The sequence below is a fragment of the Panthera uncia genome, chromosome C2, assembly GCF_023721935.1.
Source record: "Panthera uncia isolate 11264 chromosome C2, Puncia_PCG_1.0, whole genome shotgun sequence".
NCBI lineage: Eukaryota > Metazoa > Chordata > Mammalia > Carnivora > Felidae > Panthera > Panthera uncia.
The window spans coordinates 124,103,321-124,119,166 of record NC_064810.1 but is presented as its reverse complement, the minus strand read 5'-3'; the positions used below and the strand labels follow the sequence as shown (position 1 = coordinate 124,119,166).

The window sequence follows — 15,846 nt, the reverse complement described above, 5'->3', positions numbered from 1 at the left end:
TACGTTATTTTTAATTTTTTTTTTTTTTTTTTTAATTTTAGAGAGCACAAGCAGGGGAGGGGGGCAGAGGGAGACAGAATTTCAAGCAGGCTCCACACTCAGTGTGGAGCCAATGCAAAGGTCAATCCCATGACCCTGGGATCATGATCTGAGCTGAAATCAAGAATTGGACACTCAACTGACTGAGCCACCCAGACACCCCCAAAGATCACCTTCTAAAAACAAATATTCTACACCTGATCTTGGGGCATATCAAGGCACATTATTACTAGCTTTAAAAAAAAATTTTTTTCCCGGGCACCTGGGTGGCTCAGTTGGTTAAGTGTCCACCTTCAGCTCAGGTCATATCTTGTAGTTCGTGAGGTTGAGCCCCATGTCGGGCTCTGTGCTGACAGCTCAGAGCCTGGAACCTGCTTCCAATTCTGTGTCCGCCTCTCTCTCTGCCCCTCCCCCACTCGTGCTATCTCTCAAAAATAAATAAACATTAAAAAAAATTGCCAATTATAAATCTAAGATGTAAGTTTCAAAGATGTCAAAAGGATGGAGTAGGGGTTCTTAAAATGAGTTAAGTATCATAATCATATTGTATGGTCAGTATTTAGGTATTTACATTCTTCTGGGCACGACTAACCTTACATCTGAGGGCAGTGCTAATAACTCATTTTAATTATGGAAAAGCATTTTACCTGGAATATATAATCCAAGATACTGCCCAGGTTGGAGAAGGAAAAGAAAATGTATATAGCCTTTTCCCCCTTTATAAAATTTGTAAGAGATGGCAGTATATCAAGATTTATTCTGATCTGCAGAGAACATTTTTAGTCAAAAAGTGCTCAGTAAATTCCAGTGACTGTGTTGAAGAGACATATGGTCATATAGAGATAAAAAGAAGAGCAAAAAGTAGCAATCGAGCATGTACAGTATAGCAAAGGAAATTATTTGGGGGAGAAGGGCTCTTTCTAGGAAAATAGCACAGATGACATGGTATCTGAGCTGGCTTTTACAGAAGCAATAAAAATATGCCAGGGAGGGGAGGAAGCAATGGTCTGTTTCAGGTGGGCATACGTAAACCACAAGTCACTCCAGATAGCTGGTGTGCAAAGTGCCAGGGAGAAGAGCCCAGACAAAGGTCTCTCATTATAAGGCTAAAGAATCTAGACCTAAAGAATTCACTGCTGAGGAGTTCACTATAATTTTATGATTGGAGGCATACAAATCACTTTAAGAGTGTTACTTTAGCACCTCTCTTAACATGTTAAAATGAAATATTTTCAGGCAGGTCATCACAAATGTTCACTGAAGAAAACCAATCTCCAATTCTTTGTCTTTGATTATTTTTGTTTCCTTTCCTCTTTGCAATCAGGATGTTGAGAATGAGGGGCCTGAGCCCTCTGACTGGGACAGGTTTGCAGCTGAGGAGTATGAGACTCTTGTTGCAGAGGAATCTGCCCAAGCACAGTTCCAGGAAGGGTGAGTGAGGTCCCTGGGTCTTATAGAACTTTTTTAACAGGGGTAATCATATCAGGAATGGTAAAACCATCTTTAAAAAATCAAACTAGTAATCCTTTCTTATTTTTGGATATCCTGATTATAACCAACTTTAGTTGAAAGAATATTTTTCCAGCAATCTTCCCTTCTTCACTAATTTCCTAAAACTCTTCTCGTGTCCCATTTCCTTTAATGGAGTTGTACTTTTCACTGGAAGCTAAGATCATCGTGCAGTCATTCTACTTTGTTAGTGATATCACATGCTGTAAAAACATTTAGCATTTACTAAAATGCTGTAAAAACAGGATGAGACTAAAAGAACTGAAGCTCTTTTAAATAATCAAGGTGACCATGTTTAAAACAAATCTTTACCATACATGTTTTTTTGTATTCAACACTGAACAAGAATTTACTTCTACAACAAATTTGTAATAGGGTATATATAATTCCATAAAGGGATCATGGTAAGAAACTATTCAAGACTTTCATTGCTTAGATCATTTCGGCAACTTTATAATTTGTTGGCTCTTTCCACCATCTTCTAGTGATTTCTTTTGTAGTTCCTCTAAGGCTCTTAATTCTTATTAATGTAATATTTTTTCAATAGGTAATATATTCATATGTTTTAATATTCAAAGAAACAAGGATAGTTTCCTACTGCCCAGTTTTCCTCCCTAGAAGCAATCACTGTGACCTTTTTTTTTTTTTAATATTTATTTATTTGGGGGAGGGTGCAAGCAGGGGAGGAGCAGAGAGAGGGGAACAGAGGATCAGAAGCAGGCTCTGCACTGACAGCACCAAGCCTGATATGGGGCTCAAATTCACGAACCATGAGACCATGATCTGAGCCGAAGTCAGACACTCAAACCGACTGAGCCACCTGGGTTCTCCCACATTTTCTTACGTGTCCTTCCAAAGACACCCTCCCACTTTATTTCCTATACATATATATATATATACACATACATACATTCATATACGTGTGTATATATAAAAAAGCACATATACATTCTTTTATTTCTTTTTTCTGTACACATATGGTAGCATAGTATATTAATTGTTTGGTACTTTGCTTTTTCCACACTTATGTAAAGTTTCTGTTATAGAAGATGAGTAAGTTCTAGAGATCTGCTATACAACTTAGTGCCCATAGTTAAAAATGTGGGTATTCTGCAGTTTAAAATGTTAAGAGAACAAATCTCATGTCTTCCTACAAAACACACACAAAAAAATACCATGAAATTTTTGGAGGTGAACAGATTTTTGGAGTACCTTGATTGTGGTATCACAGATGTATGCATATATCCACACTGATCAAGGTGTAATTGTTAAATGCATATAATTTTTGTGTATCAAACCTAAATAAAGACAAAAACAATAACAAAGATTGGGAAGACAGCATGGTGAACCAAAAACACTTGTATTTTACAATTACTGAGGTATAAATAAAGCTTCACAAATATTTTGGGGGCCTTGAGTACATGAAAAAATTTTTAAAAGCCCAACAAATGGGAGATTATTTCATGCATGTATCTGATGAATGTTCTAAGTATTTCTACAGCTGCACAATATTCTACTGTACAGTTATGCCACTATGACAAATAAAATGTTCTAATGAATAATCTTATATACATGTAATTTTATACATATGTAAGACAAATTTCTATAAGTATAGCAAACAGAGGAGGGTTTCAGAGAAACCAACAAGAAATAATGCAGACACCCAGAACTAGCAACAGTGGGGAGCCACTTCCATCCTTAGGTCTAAAAGGACAAGGAGATAAAACCATCATCAGAACCCAAAGAGAGTAAGTATATGGAGAGAGCTGACAGGAGCTGTGACCTTCAGTAATGGAATTTAGTCAAACTATGGCAATCTAGGTGAGAGCTGCTAGAATAAATACCCAATTTCACTTTGCTCATATCCCTTAGTATCCTGATGGCACTTCTCATTGGTTTCCAACCAGAAACAAGAAGATAAGAGAACTCATGTAGTCTGTTTGGATCAGCCTCCTTATCCACCTAGCTAAGGGGAGAGTAGATCTAGAAGGATAAACATCAAATATCCAGCTCAGTACAAATGCCAACAGAGATTCTACATTTCACACGCTTACCGTTAAGTCTTCAATATCTTTTTTGAGAGTACTGAAGAAGCCATCACCAAACTACTTTCTTTAATCTTGAGATATCCTTAATATGCTTACTCACAAAACTGGGGTCTTATTTTTGTGTCATGGACCCAGAAACCCAGAAAAATCATTCATCATTATTTTAAGCCTGACTGAATAAGAAGGGAAGATAGGCAAGTGTATTCATAAGCATAATCTAAAATTTTTTTGGCACTGAGCTTCCTTAGAGTAAGGTTACTTATGAAGCAGCATCACTACTGTTAAGAGCATCTGTGGTTGTTTATAATAGTGAAAAATTGGAAGGTCTGATACGAAGATTAATAAAATTATCCTGCATATACATAGTATAATTCCATGTAAACATTACAAATCATTTTGTGGACGTATATTTCTTGACTATTATAAAGAAAAAATTGAAATGTGGAGGAAGGCTTTAAAAGATCAAGTAAGGGGGAGCCTAGGTGGCTCTGTTGGCAAAGCATCCAACTCTTGATTTTGGCTCAGGTCATGATTTCACAGTTCATGAGATCGAGCCCCATGTCAGGCTCTGCACTTACAATGCTGAGCCTTCTTAATATTCTCTCTCTCCTTCTCTCTCTGCCCTGCCCCCATTCATACATGCATGTGGGCACTCTCTCTCTCTCAAAATAAGCAAACATTTAAAAAAGATCAAGAAGGAATAGTAAAGTGTAAGAAAGAAAATTAGGTATACATAAGGAAAACAACAAGGATCTTAGTATGTATTAGACAACAAAGCAAATGGAACACAAAAAATTCAAAGATAATAGAAAAGCTTTTTTTTTTTTTTTTAAATAAAGTTCCTGAAATCCAAAAGGTCAGAAGTCATACAATATCCAGGAAATACTGAAATTATTGATTCCCAATATATGTCGTGAATTTGCCGGTGTTCAAAGATAAATATTGGATAAAGGGTTAGCATCCAAAATCCATAAAGAATTCACCAAACTCAACATCCATAAAACAAATAATCCAGTGAAGAAATGGGCAGAAGACATCCAGATGGCTAACAGACACATGAAAAATCATCAGGAAAATAAAAATCAAAACCGCAATGAGATACCACCAAACACCTGTCAGAATGGCTACAATCAACTTGGGGAACAACAGATGTTGGTGAGGATGTCGAGAAAGGGGGACCCTTTTGCACTGTTGGTGGGAGTGCAAACTGTTGCAGCCACTCTGGAAAACAATATGGATATTCCTCAAAAAATTAATACAACTACCCTACAACCCAGCAATTGCACTACCAGGCATTTATCCAAAGGATACAAAAATGCTGATTTGAAGGGCACTGTGCACCCCAATGTTTATAGCAGCACTATCAACAACAGCCAAAGTATGGAAAGAGCCCAAATATCCATCCACTGGAAAAAGGATAAAGAAGATGTGGGGTGTGTGCATGTATATACATATACACACACACACACACACACACACACACACACACATTGGAATACTACTCGGCAATGAAAATGAAATCTTGCCATTTACAACTATGTGGATGGAACTAGAGGGTATTATGCTGAGTGAAATCAGTCAGAGAAAGATACCATACGATTTCACTCATGTGGAATTTGAGGAACTCAGCAGATAAACACAGGGGAAGGGAAGGAAAAATAAGAAAAACAGAGGGAGGCATACCATAAGAGACTCTTCTATACAGAGAACAAACTGAGGGTTGCTGGAGGAGAGGTGGGTGAGGGGATGGGTTAAATGGGTAATGGGCATTAAGGAGGATACTTTTTGGGATGAGCACTGAGTGTCATATGTAAGAGATGAATCCCTGGGTTCTACTCCTCAAGCCAAGACTACACTATGTGTTAACTAACTTGATTTTAACTTTAAGAAAGAAACTTTAATTGGGTTTCTTTTCCACTTAAAAAATTCAAGTCCTCAGACAAGGGAAAAATAAAATCACCCTCGCCTCAGATACCTCCATGGTAAAAATGAATATTAGAAGATCATAAAACAACACATACAACTTTTTCAGAGAAAAAATTTCTATAATCTCAAATTTTATACTAACCCCAGATGACATTCAAGCATGAAAACACAAGTGGGTATTTTCAACATGTAAGAACTGAAGGGAATATAGCACCCATGAGCTCTTCTATAAAAAAGACAATCATAAAACCAAGAAACAAACCAAAATAAAGAGCCTGGAAATGTAGCAACCATTGGGGAAAAGAAATAAATAGCATTCAATCCATTCAAATGTAGAAAGAATAGAGATCTGGAAAAAAGAAATGTAAAACTAGGATGTAGAGAGGAAGAGGAAATATATGTATAACATCCTAGAAATAACAATTTAAATGAAAATGGGAGGTAGAAAAGAGGAAGAAGTATGTGTAAATTTCACTGGCAAAACCTCAGTAGATACCCTTTAAAGCTATAAGTCAAATTGAGGGTTTAGGAATACTAATTTAACACTTGAAAAACCAAAGCTAGACTATTCCAATTCAATCAGAAAATGTGTATACAGAAAAGAAAAACACAGACCACAAAGCCTGAAGATGACAGAACTAAGGCAATGAATGTAAATGGAATAAACTCACTTATTAAAAGGAAAGGATTCAATTTTGTATTAACAACAAAGGTTGCATTAAAAACGAATGAATGCTTTGGAGCAGCCACTCTGGAAAACCACATGGAGGTTCTTCAAAAATAGAACTACCCTACGACCTAGCAATGGCTCTACTATGTATTTAGTCAAAGGATACAAAAATACAGATTCGAAGGGGCACATATACCCCAATGTGTACAGCCTCACTTTCAACAATAGCCAAATTATGGAAAGAGCCCAGATGTCCATCAACTGCAACGACGTGGATAGAACTAGAGTGTGTTAGGTGAAGCAAAACCAGTCAGAGAAAGGCAGATATCCTATGATCCCACTCATATGTGGCATGTAAGAACAGAACACATGAACATAGGGGAAGGGAAGGAAATATAAGATGAAAACAAGGAGGAAAACCATAAGACTTAACTATAGAGAACTGAGAGTTCGTGGAGAGTTGGTGGGTGGGGGGAATGGATTAAATGGGTGTTGGGCATTAAGGAGGGTAACTTGTTGGGATGAGCACTGGGTGTATATGTTAAGTGATGAATCACTAAATTTTGCTCCTGAAGCCAATACTACAGTATATGTTAACTAACTTGAATTTAAATAAAATCTTGGAAGAAAAAAAAAATGAATAGTCAAAAAAACTATGCATCTGACAGCATCAGATTTTTGAAACAATAACTCCAAAAAGAAAATAAAAGGAGAAATTGGAGCCTATTATTGCAGCCATAATAAACTATACCCTGAAAATAGATAAAATACCTTTGTAGGTTTTGTCCATAGGCCATCTACAAAATATATATTAGGCTACAAACAAAACTTCAGTGGACCTTTAAAGAGTAACTGTAATTCAGACCAGCTTCTCATTTTAAGGAGGTAGTCTGAAAGCATACTGTAGTTTTCAGTCTCTCACACCATTTGAAAATACAGAGCACCACTTAAGAGGAGAAACTTTCAGTGGACTAAAAGACGAAAAGGAGATGGCATCCGATTGAAGAGGCAGTCTGTGCAGCAGCATGCAGAAGATAATTGCTACAAATAAAGGAAGCAGCACTTAAGGATGATCCATACCTGAATTTGGCTGAAAACTCCACGCAAGGAGGAGATGAGAAGCAGCAGTGTCCAGGTAGGTCAAACCTTGTATATCTCATCCTATTCCTAAAGGAAAGACAAGAGTGTGGGATCTTGGAACAGAGAAAGCACAACCACTGAAATATCCACACCAGCAGCATGGTCCATCTAGCCCCTCATTCTCATTGAAAACACTAGCAACCTCTCATTGCCCCCTCCTAATAAGAAGCCAGTGCAAACAGAGGGAGCGGTCTGTTCCCAGCTACATAGAAAAGTGGACAAATATCAAACAGTTGGAAGTAATAAAATACTCAACAAATGGAAGAACTTTCACTCTTGGAAGGCGATTTACTACAGCAATAAGAACAAGGCCTCAAGTTGAGTATTATTTACCATTTTTGGAGTGGTAAGAGAATACTGCCCTCTTGAAACAAGACCAGTTTCTTGGAAATTGAAAGAAAAATTTTTAAATGAAAAACACAGTCATTGAGCTGAATAATAGAATGGACACAGATGAAAATTTTTTGATTTGGGATATTATGATACTACAGTAAGAAATCTTTATAGAAACCAGTAGAAATAACAGCCAGATAATTCCCAGAATTCTGTTTAGACAAATAAAAATATACCCAGGGGCCAGCAAATTTTTTCTGTCCAGGTAGTGAATATTTTAGGCTTCACAGTTCTGTTACAACTACTTACCTCTGACATATATATGGCTATAACAGTAGCCATAGAAAATATGTAAGCAAATGAATGTGGCTGTTTTCCAATGAAATTTTACTAATATGCCCTGAGATATAAACTTTATTTTTTCACATGTCATGAAATATTCTTGTGATATTTTTTTTTTTCAAATTTAAAAAGGTAAAAACCATTCTTAGGTCACTGGGCTATACCAAAACAAGTGGAGAGATTTGGCCCACAGACTGTAGTTTGCCAGTCCTGTACTAGAGTGAAATTTCAGAACATAAAAGATAAAGAAGAACTGAAAATCTATCAGACAGAAAAAAAACAGATTACCTACAAAGTGAATGCAAAAAGAAATGGAGCAATATCATTCAATTACTGCAAAGAAAATAACTTTAAATCTAGAATTCCACTCCTATTTAAATATGAGGGCCCAATAAATACATTTTCAGACATCCAAAGATGCAAAAAGTTACCAACCACAGACTATCTCTGAAAGAAGTATTAAGGGATACTCTTCAGCAAAAAGGTAAACAGATCCTCAAGGAAACAGTGGGATGCAAGAAACAAGCATGAGCAACAAAATTAGTAAAATCTATTCTTAGAACTAAAAAATACTGATCACATACTATTAAGAGTAAAAAGAGGTCAGGGAAATACACTATGAATCTTTATTAGAGAGTATTAACGCTGATGAATTTATATTTCTCTAACAATGACTAGAGAGTTAAAATATGTGTATTAAACATTTAAGGTCAACCACTAATAAAAACAAAATGGAAAACTCTCTAATCATTTTTTTAGAAAAAGACAATAGATTATTAAGCTGAGAAAAATTGGGTAAAGAAAACTCAATCTGCTAAACTCAGTCTACTAGAAGACAAGCGTGTTATCAGCATTGTTTTGGTGGCAAGTATCCTAACCATAAGCCAAAACAAAAAACAAAACAAAAAAAAAAAAACCCAGAAATACTGGCTTACAGAACTGAAAAGTCCAGGGGGTAGTACTAACTTTAGAGACTCAGATTTCATCTCTTTCATCTCTTAGATAATATTCTTCTTTCATCTTTTCACACTTAGCAAGTTTTTCATATGTGGCAGCAAGATGATCACTTAATAGCTTCAAGTTCAAATAAATGACAAAATCCCTTTCCCCTAAGTTCCAACCAAAGCCTAGGATTTGTGTCCCTTTGCCTCTAATTGGCTTAGTTTAGGTCCAATCCCTGAACCAGTTCCTGAAGGAGGCCTAGAACCAAGCTTCTACAGGGATCAGGTCTATCCAAACCATGTTTTCCAAAGGGAAATTAGAAAATATGGCCATAGGGGCACCTGGGTGGCTTGGTCGGTTTAGCGTCCAACTTTGGATCAGATCATGATCTCACAGCTCATGAGCTGGAGTCCCGAGTTAGGCTCTGTGCTGACAGCTCAGAGCCTGGAGCCTGCTTCAGATTTTGTCTCTCCCTCTCTCTGCCCCTCCCCCACTCGTGCTGTATCTGTCTCTCAAAAATTAATAAAAACATTTAAAAAATTTTTTTAAAAAGAAAATGGCCATAAAAAAGGAGAATACTATTCCAATAAAGGAACAATGGATGTCCACCATAGTAAGAAAGAAGAGACAAAAAGATAGACAGTACAAAATAAATGGCCAGAATAAGTCCAAATATAGTGTCAATAACAAAATTCACATTGAATTAAAAATCAAACTGTATACTATTCTTTAGATCCATCCCTAACACAGAGTTAAAAGTCAAATGAATAGTAACAAGAATAAATCAGGTATGGTAACATTAATGAGACAAGTAGAATTTAAAGCTTTAAAAGAGACTTCCCCGTATTTCAACAGTTGGCCATGAGAATAAATTCATGAACTTTATGCAACATAAAATATATCTGATAGAAATACAGGGCAAAATTGACATCGCAGTCTTGTAAAAACCAACAAATCAAATGGAGAAGGAAGGAAGGAAGGAAGAAAAAGAAAGAAAGAAAGAAAGAAAGAAAGAAAGAAAATAGAAATTAGAACGTTTTCAAAGACGTACTCAACAGTATACCTGGTACCCAAGAAATACACATGGAGCCATCACAAAAGTGCCTATTTATTAAGGCATGAAGGAAATTGCAGCAACTTAAAATGTAACCTTAAATTAACAACAAAAAGTTAAAATACACATACCTAGAAAGTTAAAAATAAAGTTGAAAAATACTCTAAATATATTTCAAAATAACTGTTAAAGTGGAAGTCAAAATTCAAATTCTAGTCTTTTTAGAACTATGCATTATATATTTATTAAAACATGAGATTTGGACAGGGGGAAATTTGTAACCTGTGGACAAAAATAAATTGATTAGGTTTTACTCTCAAAATGCATGAGAAAGGATGACAGTATAGACCTAAGTACATAGAAGAAGTTAAATAATTTTATTCAAACGAAAATAAATCTATTAATTTATAAACACAAACACACACACACACACACACACACACACACACAGCACACTATGTACCAAGCACTAATCTAAATATTGTAATTCATTGAGTGCTCACAAACCCTTTTTTTGTAGATGCTGATATCCCATTTACATATGTGAAAACTGAACCACACAAGGTTAAAGAAGTTGTCAAATCCACCAGTATATAAAAGAATACATCATAAGTGGGGTTTATGCCAAGACTGCTACAGTGGTTCAACTTTGTAAAGTCTGTCATTAACAAATTAAGGAAAACAAACACAAAATATAAACTGATTCTCTGAAGGCATATGATAAAATTTAATACATTTTCTGGTTTGGAAAAAAATCTTAAAACTAAGCAAACTGGAGATGAGTACCTTGTTAATGATAAAGATGGTTAATCCCACACCCCAGAAATAACCAGTTAAAAATACAATAGGGAAAAATCCCATTCATTAATATCAAGAAGAAAAGTGACTTGGAAAATATATATGAAGAAAATATAAAATTTTACCAAAAGGTGTAAGACAATTCACCATGTTAAAATTAATTCGTTAATTTGATATATTCCCCAAAATATGTTGTGGAACTTGATAAGCTAATTCTAAATAGAACAATAAATATACAAGAATAGTAATGAGTTTAGGAAAGAAAGGTGTGGTGGACTACAGGGCGTGTGTGTATGATAAAGACAGTGTCTTAAATGCGTCATGAAAAGACTAGTCAGTAAAATGTTGCCCTCTGTGGTGGGTGAAAAAAAGTGCATATGAAACTAATGTCTGCGTGTTAGGTAAATAGACTTTCAGAGCTTAAAAGTAATGGGAGAAATTTATAAGGAAATACTTTCTAGATGTGACATTTAGGAAGTGACAAATTCTGTATCACAACCAAAAGACAAACAAATTGGACTGCATCATATGATCAATAATATTCTTTTATAAATCAGATTCTTCAAGGGGTGCCTGGGTGGCTCAGCCGGTTAAGGGTTCTACTTCGGCTCAGGTCAGGATCTCACAGTTTGTGGGTTCAAGTCCCATGTCGGGCTCTTTGCTGACAGCTCAGAGCCTGGAGCCTACTTTGGATTCTGTGTCTCCCTCTCTGTCTCTGCCCTTCCCCCATTCACACTCTCTCTCTCAAAAATAAATGAACCTTAAAAATTATTTTAAAAATCACATTCTTCAAAATCAACAGTAAGAACATGAATATTGACCACTTCTAAAACAGTCAGAAGACAGAAATTTCACCCAGGAAAGAAACAGGAAAATTCCCACTTCACCAACAGTTAAAATACAGTAGCCAAATTATAATAATTTTAAATGTATTTAAATATTGAACAGAATCCCCAAAATATATGAAACAAAAATTGCCAGACAAGTCAGAATAGTTGGAGATTTCAACAACTTCTCTTTCAGTAACTGACAGAACTAGATAGACAGTAAGGATACAGAAGAATTGAACAACACAATGTACTTTAATCAATATATAAAGAACCCTCCACAAAACAATAGCAAAATGGGCATTTTTTTCAAGTGCACATGAAACTTCTCCAGGACATACCATATGATAAGTGAGTAAAATAAGATCCAATAAATCCAAATGGATTACAGTTACATAAATTATGTTGTCTGACCATAATAGAATTAAAGTAGAAATCAATAACAGGAATCAGGGAATCCCAAAATATTTGGAAATTAAATAACACTTTTAAGGACACATGGGTCAAAGAAGAAACCAAAGGGAATCTGAAAATTACTGTGAAATGAATGAAAATAAAAGAACATATGAAAACGTATGAGGTGCAGTTGAAGCAATGCTTAGAGGAATATGTATGCCTCAAGTCTGACATCAATAATACAAGTTTCCACCTTAAGAAACTAGAAAAAAGCAAACCAGAGCTTAAATAAGTAGAAAGAAGGAAATAATAAAAGACCAGAGTAGAAATCCATGAAATAGAAAATAGGAAAACAATATGAAAGAGTTCATGAAACCTAAAGTTGGTTCTTTGTAAAGATTTTAAGATAAATCTTTAGCTGGATTAAGGGGGGGAAAAAAGGCATACATTAACAAAATTAGGAATAGAGGAGGCATCACTACAGACACTACAGAACTTAAAATAATTACAAAGAAATATCATGAACAACTTCATCCCAATAAATTTCACACCTTAGGTGAAATGGAACAAAATCCTAGAAAAAGTCAAATTACCAAGACTGATTTAAGAAGAAATGGAAAATCTAAATAGACTATATATCAACTAAAGATAATGAACTAGTTATTAAAGGTCTTCACCAAAGGTCCAGGTCCAGATGGTTTCACTGTTAAATTCTGTCAAATAGTTAAGGAGAAAAAAATATCAGTGTTTCACAAATACTTTCAGAAAATAACAGTAGAGGGGAACACTTCCAAACTTGCTTTATAAAGCCAGTACTACCCGATACCAAAGCCAAAGATACTACAAGAAATGAAAATTACAAACCAATATCCCTTAAGAGCTTCAATACAAAAATTATTTTTAAAAAAATTAGCACATCAAATCCAGCAATTATACTTTAAGTGGGGTTCATCCCAGGAGCAGAAGGCTGGCTTAACACCCAAAACTCTATTGAATACCATATTAATAAATGATAAGGATGCTTGGGTGGCTCAGTCAGTTAAGCGTCCGACTTCAGCTCAGGTCATGATCTCACCATTTGTTAGTCTGAGCCTCAAGTCAGGCTCCGCGCTGACAGCTTGGAGCCTAGAGCCTGCTTCAGATTCTGTCTGCCTCTCTCTCTGCCCCTCCCCTGCTCATGCTCACTCACTCTCTCTCTCTCTTCTCTCAAAAATAAACATTAAAAAAAAATTTTTTTAATAAATGACAAAAGTAATCTCCATAGACACACAAAAAAGCATTTGACAAAATCAAACATCCACTCACAATAATTCTCACTCAAGTAAGGATAGAAGGGTAGAAGTAAGGATAGAAGTAAAGATAGAAGTAAGGACAGAAGGATCCTTAACAGGATAAAAGGAATCTACAGTTAAATCATACTTACGGTAAAAAACTGAATGCCTTCCCCCACCTAAGATCAAGAACAAAGCAGGGATGTTTCTATTCATAATTTCTTTCTTTTTTTTTTTTTTTTTAATTTTTTTTTTTAACGTTTATTTATTTTTGAGACAGAGAGAGACAGAGCATGAACGGGGGAGGAGCAGAGAGAGAGGGAGACACAGAATCGGAAGCAGGCTCCAGGCTCTGGGCCATCAGCCCAGAGCCTGACGCGGGGCTCGAACTCATGGACCGTGAGATCGTGACCTGAGCTGAAGTCGGACACTCAACCGACTGAGCCACCCAGGCGCCCCTCTATTCATAATTTCTACTCAGCATTGTAACTTAGGTCCTCCTATCTTCTGCAGTAAGACAAGAAAAAGACACTGAACGTGTTCAGATTGAAAAGGAAAAAGTAAAACTATTCATAGATTATGTAACCTGACAACAGTAAATACTAATAAGTCTACCTGAAAGCTATCAGAACTAATGAATTAGCAGTTAGCAAGATCTCAGAACACAAGTTCAATATGCAAAACTTAGTCGTATTTCCATATACTAGCAGTGAATAATCCAGTAGGGAAATCCAAATAAAAAGAATAATTCTACTCACATTAACATCAAAAAGAACAAAATATTTAAAAATTAACATAACCAAAGAACTATAATACTTGCACACTGAAAACTGCAAAACAGTGCTGACCTAAATGGGATTAGAAAGTTAAGTATTGTTAAAATGTTGGTTCTCCCCAAATTTACAGATTTACCAAAATTCCCTATCAAAATCCCTGCAGGCTTTTGTTGTAGAAATTGGCAAACTGATCCTAAATTTTATGTAGAAGTGTAAAGTACCTAAAATAGCCAAACTCTTTTTTAAAAGAACCAACTTGAGGCACCTGGGTGGCTCAAACATCCAACTCTTGATTTCGTCTCCAGTCACGATCTCATGATCAAGCCCTGCATTGGGCTCCATCCTGAGTGTAGGGCCTGCTTGGGATTCTCTCTCTGCCCCTCTCCTGCTCACGCTCTTTCTCTCTCTCAAAATAAATAAACATATTTTTTAAAATAAAAATAAATAATAAAAACAAAATTGAAGGACTTAGGCTGCCTGATTTCAAAATTTACTATAAAGCAAACAATTGAGACACCTTGGCATATTAGCATGTATATACATAGATCAATTAAACACTCTAGAAATAGACCCTATTATGGATGGCAAATTTTTAATCAGTGGAGAAAGAATAGTCTTTCCAAAAATGATGTTGAAATAACTTGATATCCATAAAAAAAAGGAACCAAAATCCATACCTCACAGCATATGCAAAAATAACTCCACGTGGATAAAAGACCTAAATGTGAGAGCAGAAACTCTAACACTTCTAGAATAAAACAGAGGAGAAAATCATTGTGACCTTGGATCAGGCAAAGAGCAATAAAAAATTACTTTTAGATTAAGTGGACTTCCTTTAAAATTAGAAACTATTGCTCTTCCAAAGGCACCATTAAGAAAAGGAAAAAACTGGGAGAAAATATTCCCAAAACATCCTGATAAAGGAAGGATTCATATCCAAAATATATAAAAAGATTTCTTACAGCTCAGTAATAAAAAGACTAATAACCTAATTTTTAAACAGACAAAAGATTTGAATAAATACAATTAGAGATACAAACAGCAAATAGCTATATGAAAAGATGCTCCACACTGTTAGACATTAGAAAAATACAAATTAAAACCACAGTGAGATATACCACAGTGTAGATACACCAGCTAAAATCACTAGTTGGCAACAATGTGGAGAAGCTGGAACTTCATACATTGAACTGATGGGGATGTAAAATTATATATTCTCTTTAGAAAATTTTGGCAATTTCTTAACAAGTTAAACATACACTTATCATATGAATCAGCAGTTGCACTCCTAGGAATCTACCCAAGAAAAATGTTTACCCAAAGACTTGTCCGTGAATGTTTATAGCAGCATTATTCATAGTTGCCCAAAACTGGAAATAATCCAAATATCCATCAAACTGGTAAACTGATAAAATATATCCATAAAATGGATTGCTACTTAGAAAAAAAAAAAAAAAAAGGAACGAACCATTGATAAACACAGTATGAATGGATCTCAAAATAAGCTAAGTGAAAGAAGCTACACAAAAAAGTATAATCCATTTGATTCCATTTATTTAAAATTCTAGAAAATGCAAATTAATCTATCATGACAACAAACTAGTGGTTAACTTGGGGGAGAGGAGCAGTGAGTATATAGGGGCATGAACTTTGGTTGGGAGGCAAGGGAATGGATAGTTTTGTGATCTTGAATGTTGTAATGCTTTTACAGGTATATACAGAAAGTCAAAATTTATGAATATAAGTAACCCATTGTATGTCATTTATATGTCAAT

At 35.4% G+C, this 15,846-nt stretch overlaps 1 protein-coding gene across 6 annotated transcripts in view; it reads left to right on the top strand.

Annotated features, from left to right (window-relative positions):
* The window catches only part of PPP2R3A (protein phosphatase 2 regulatory subunit B''alpha), a 210,769-nt gene that overhangs the window by 184,933 nt on the left and 9,990 nt on the right, over nt 1-15,846 (top strand). For all 6 annotated transcript variants that reach the window (XM_049628797.1, XM_049628793.1, XM_049628795.1 and 3 more), the window contains one exon: nt 1,364-1,470. In XM_049628797.1, coding sequence (XP_049484754.1) covers nt 1,364-1,470 — 107 coding nt within the window. The remainder of the gene's footprint in view (nt 1-1,363; nt 1,471-15,846) is intronic.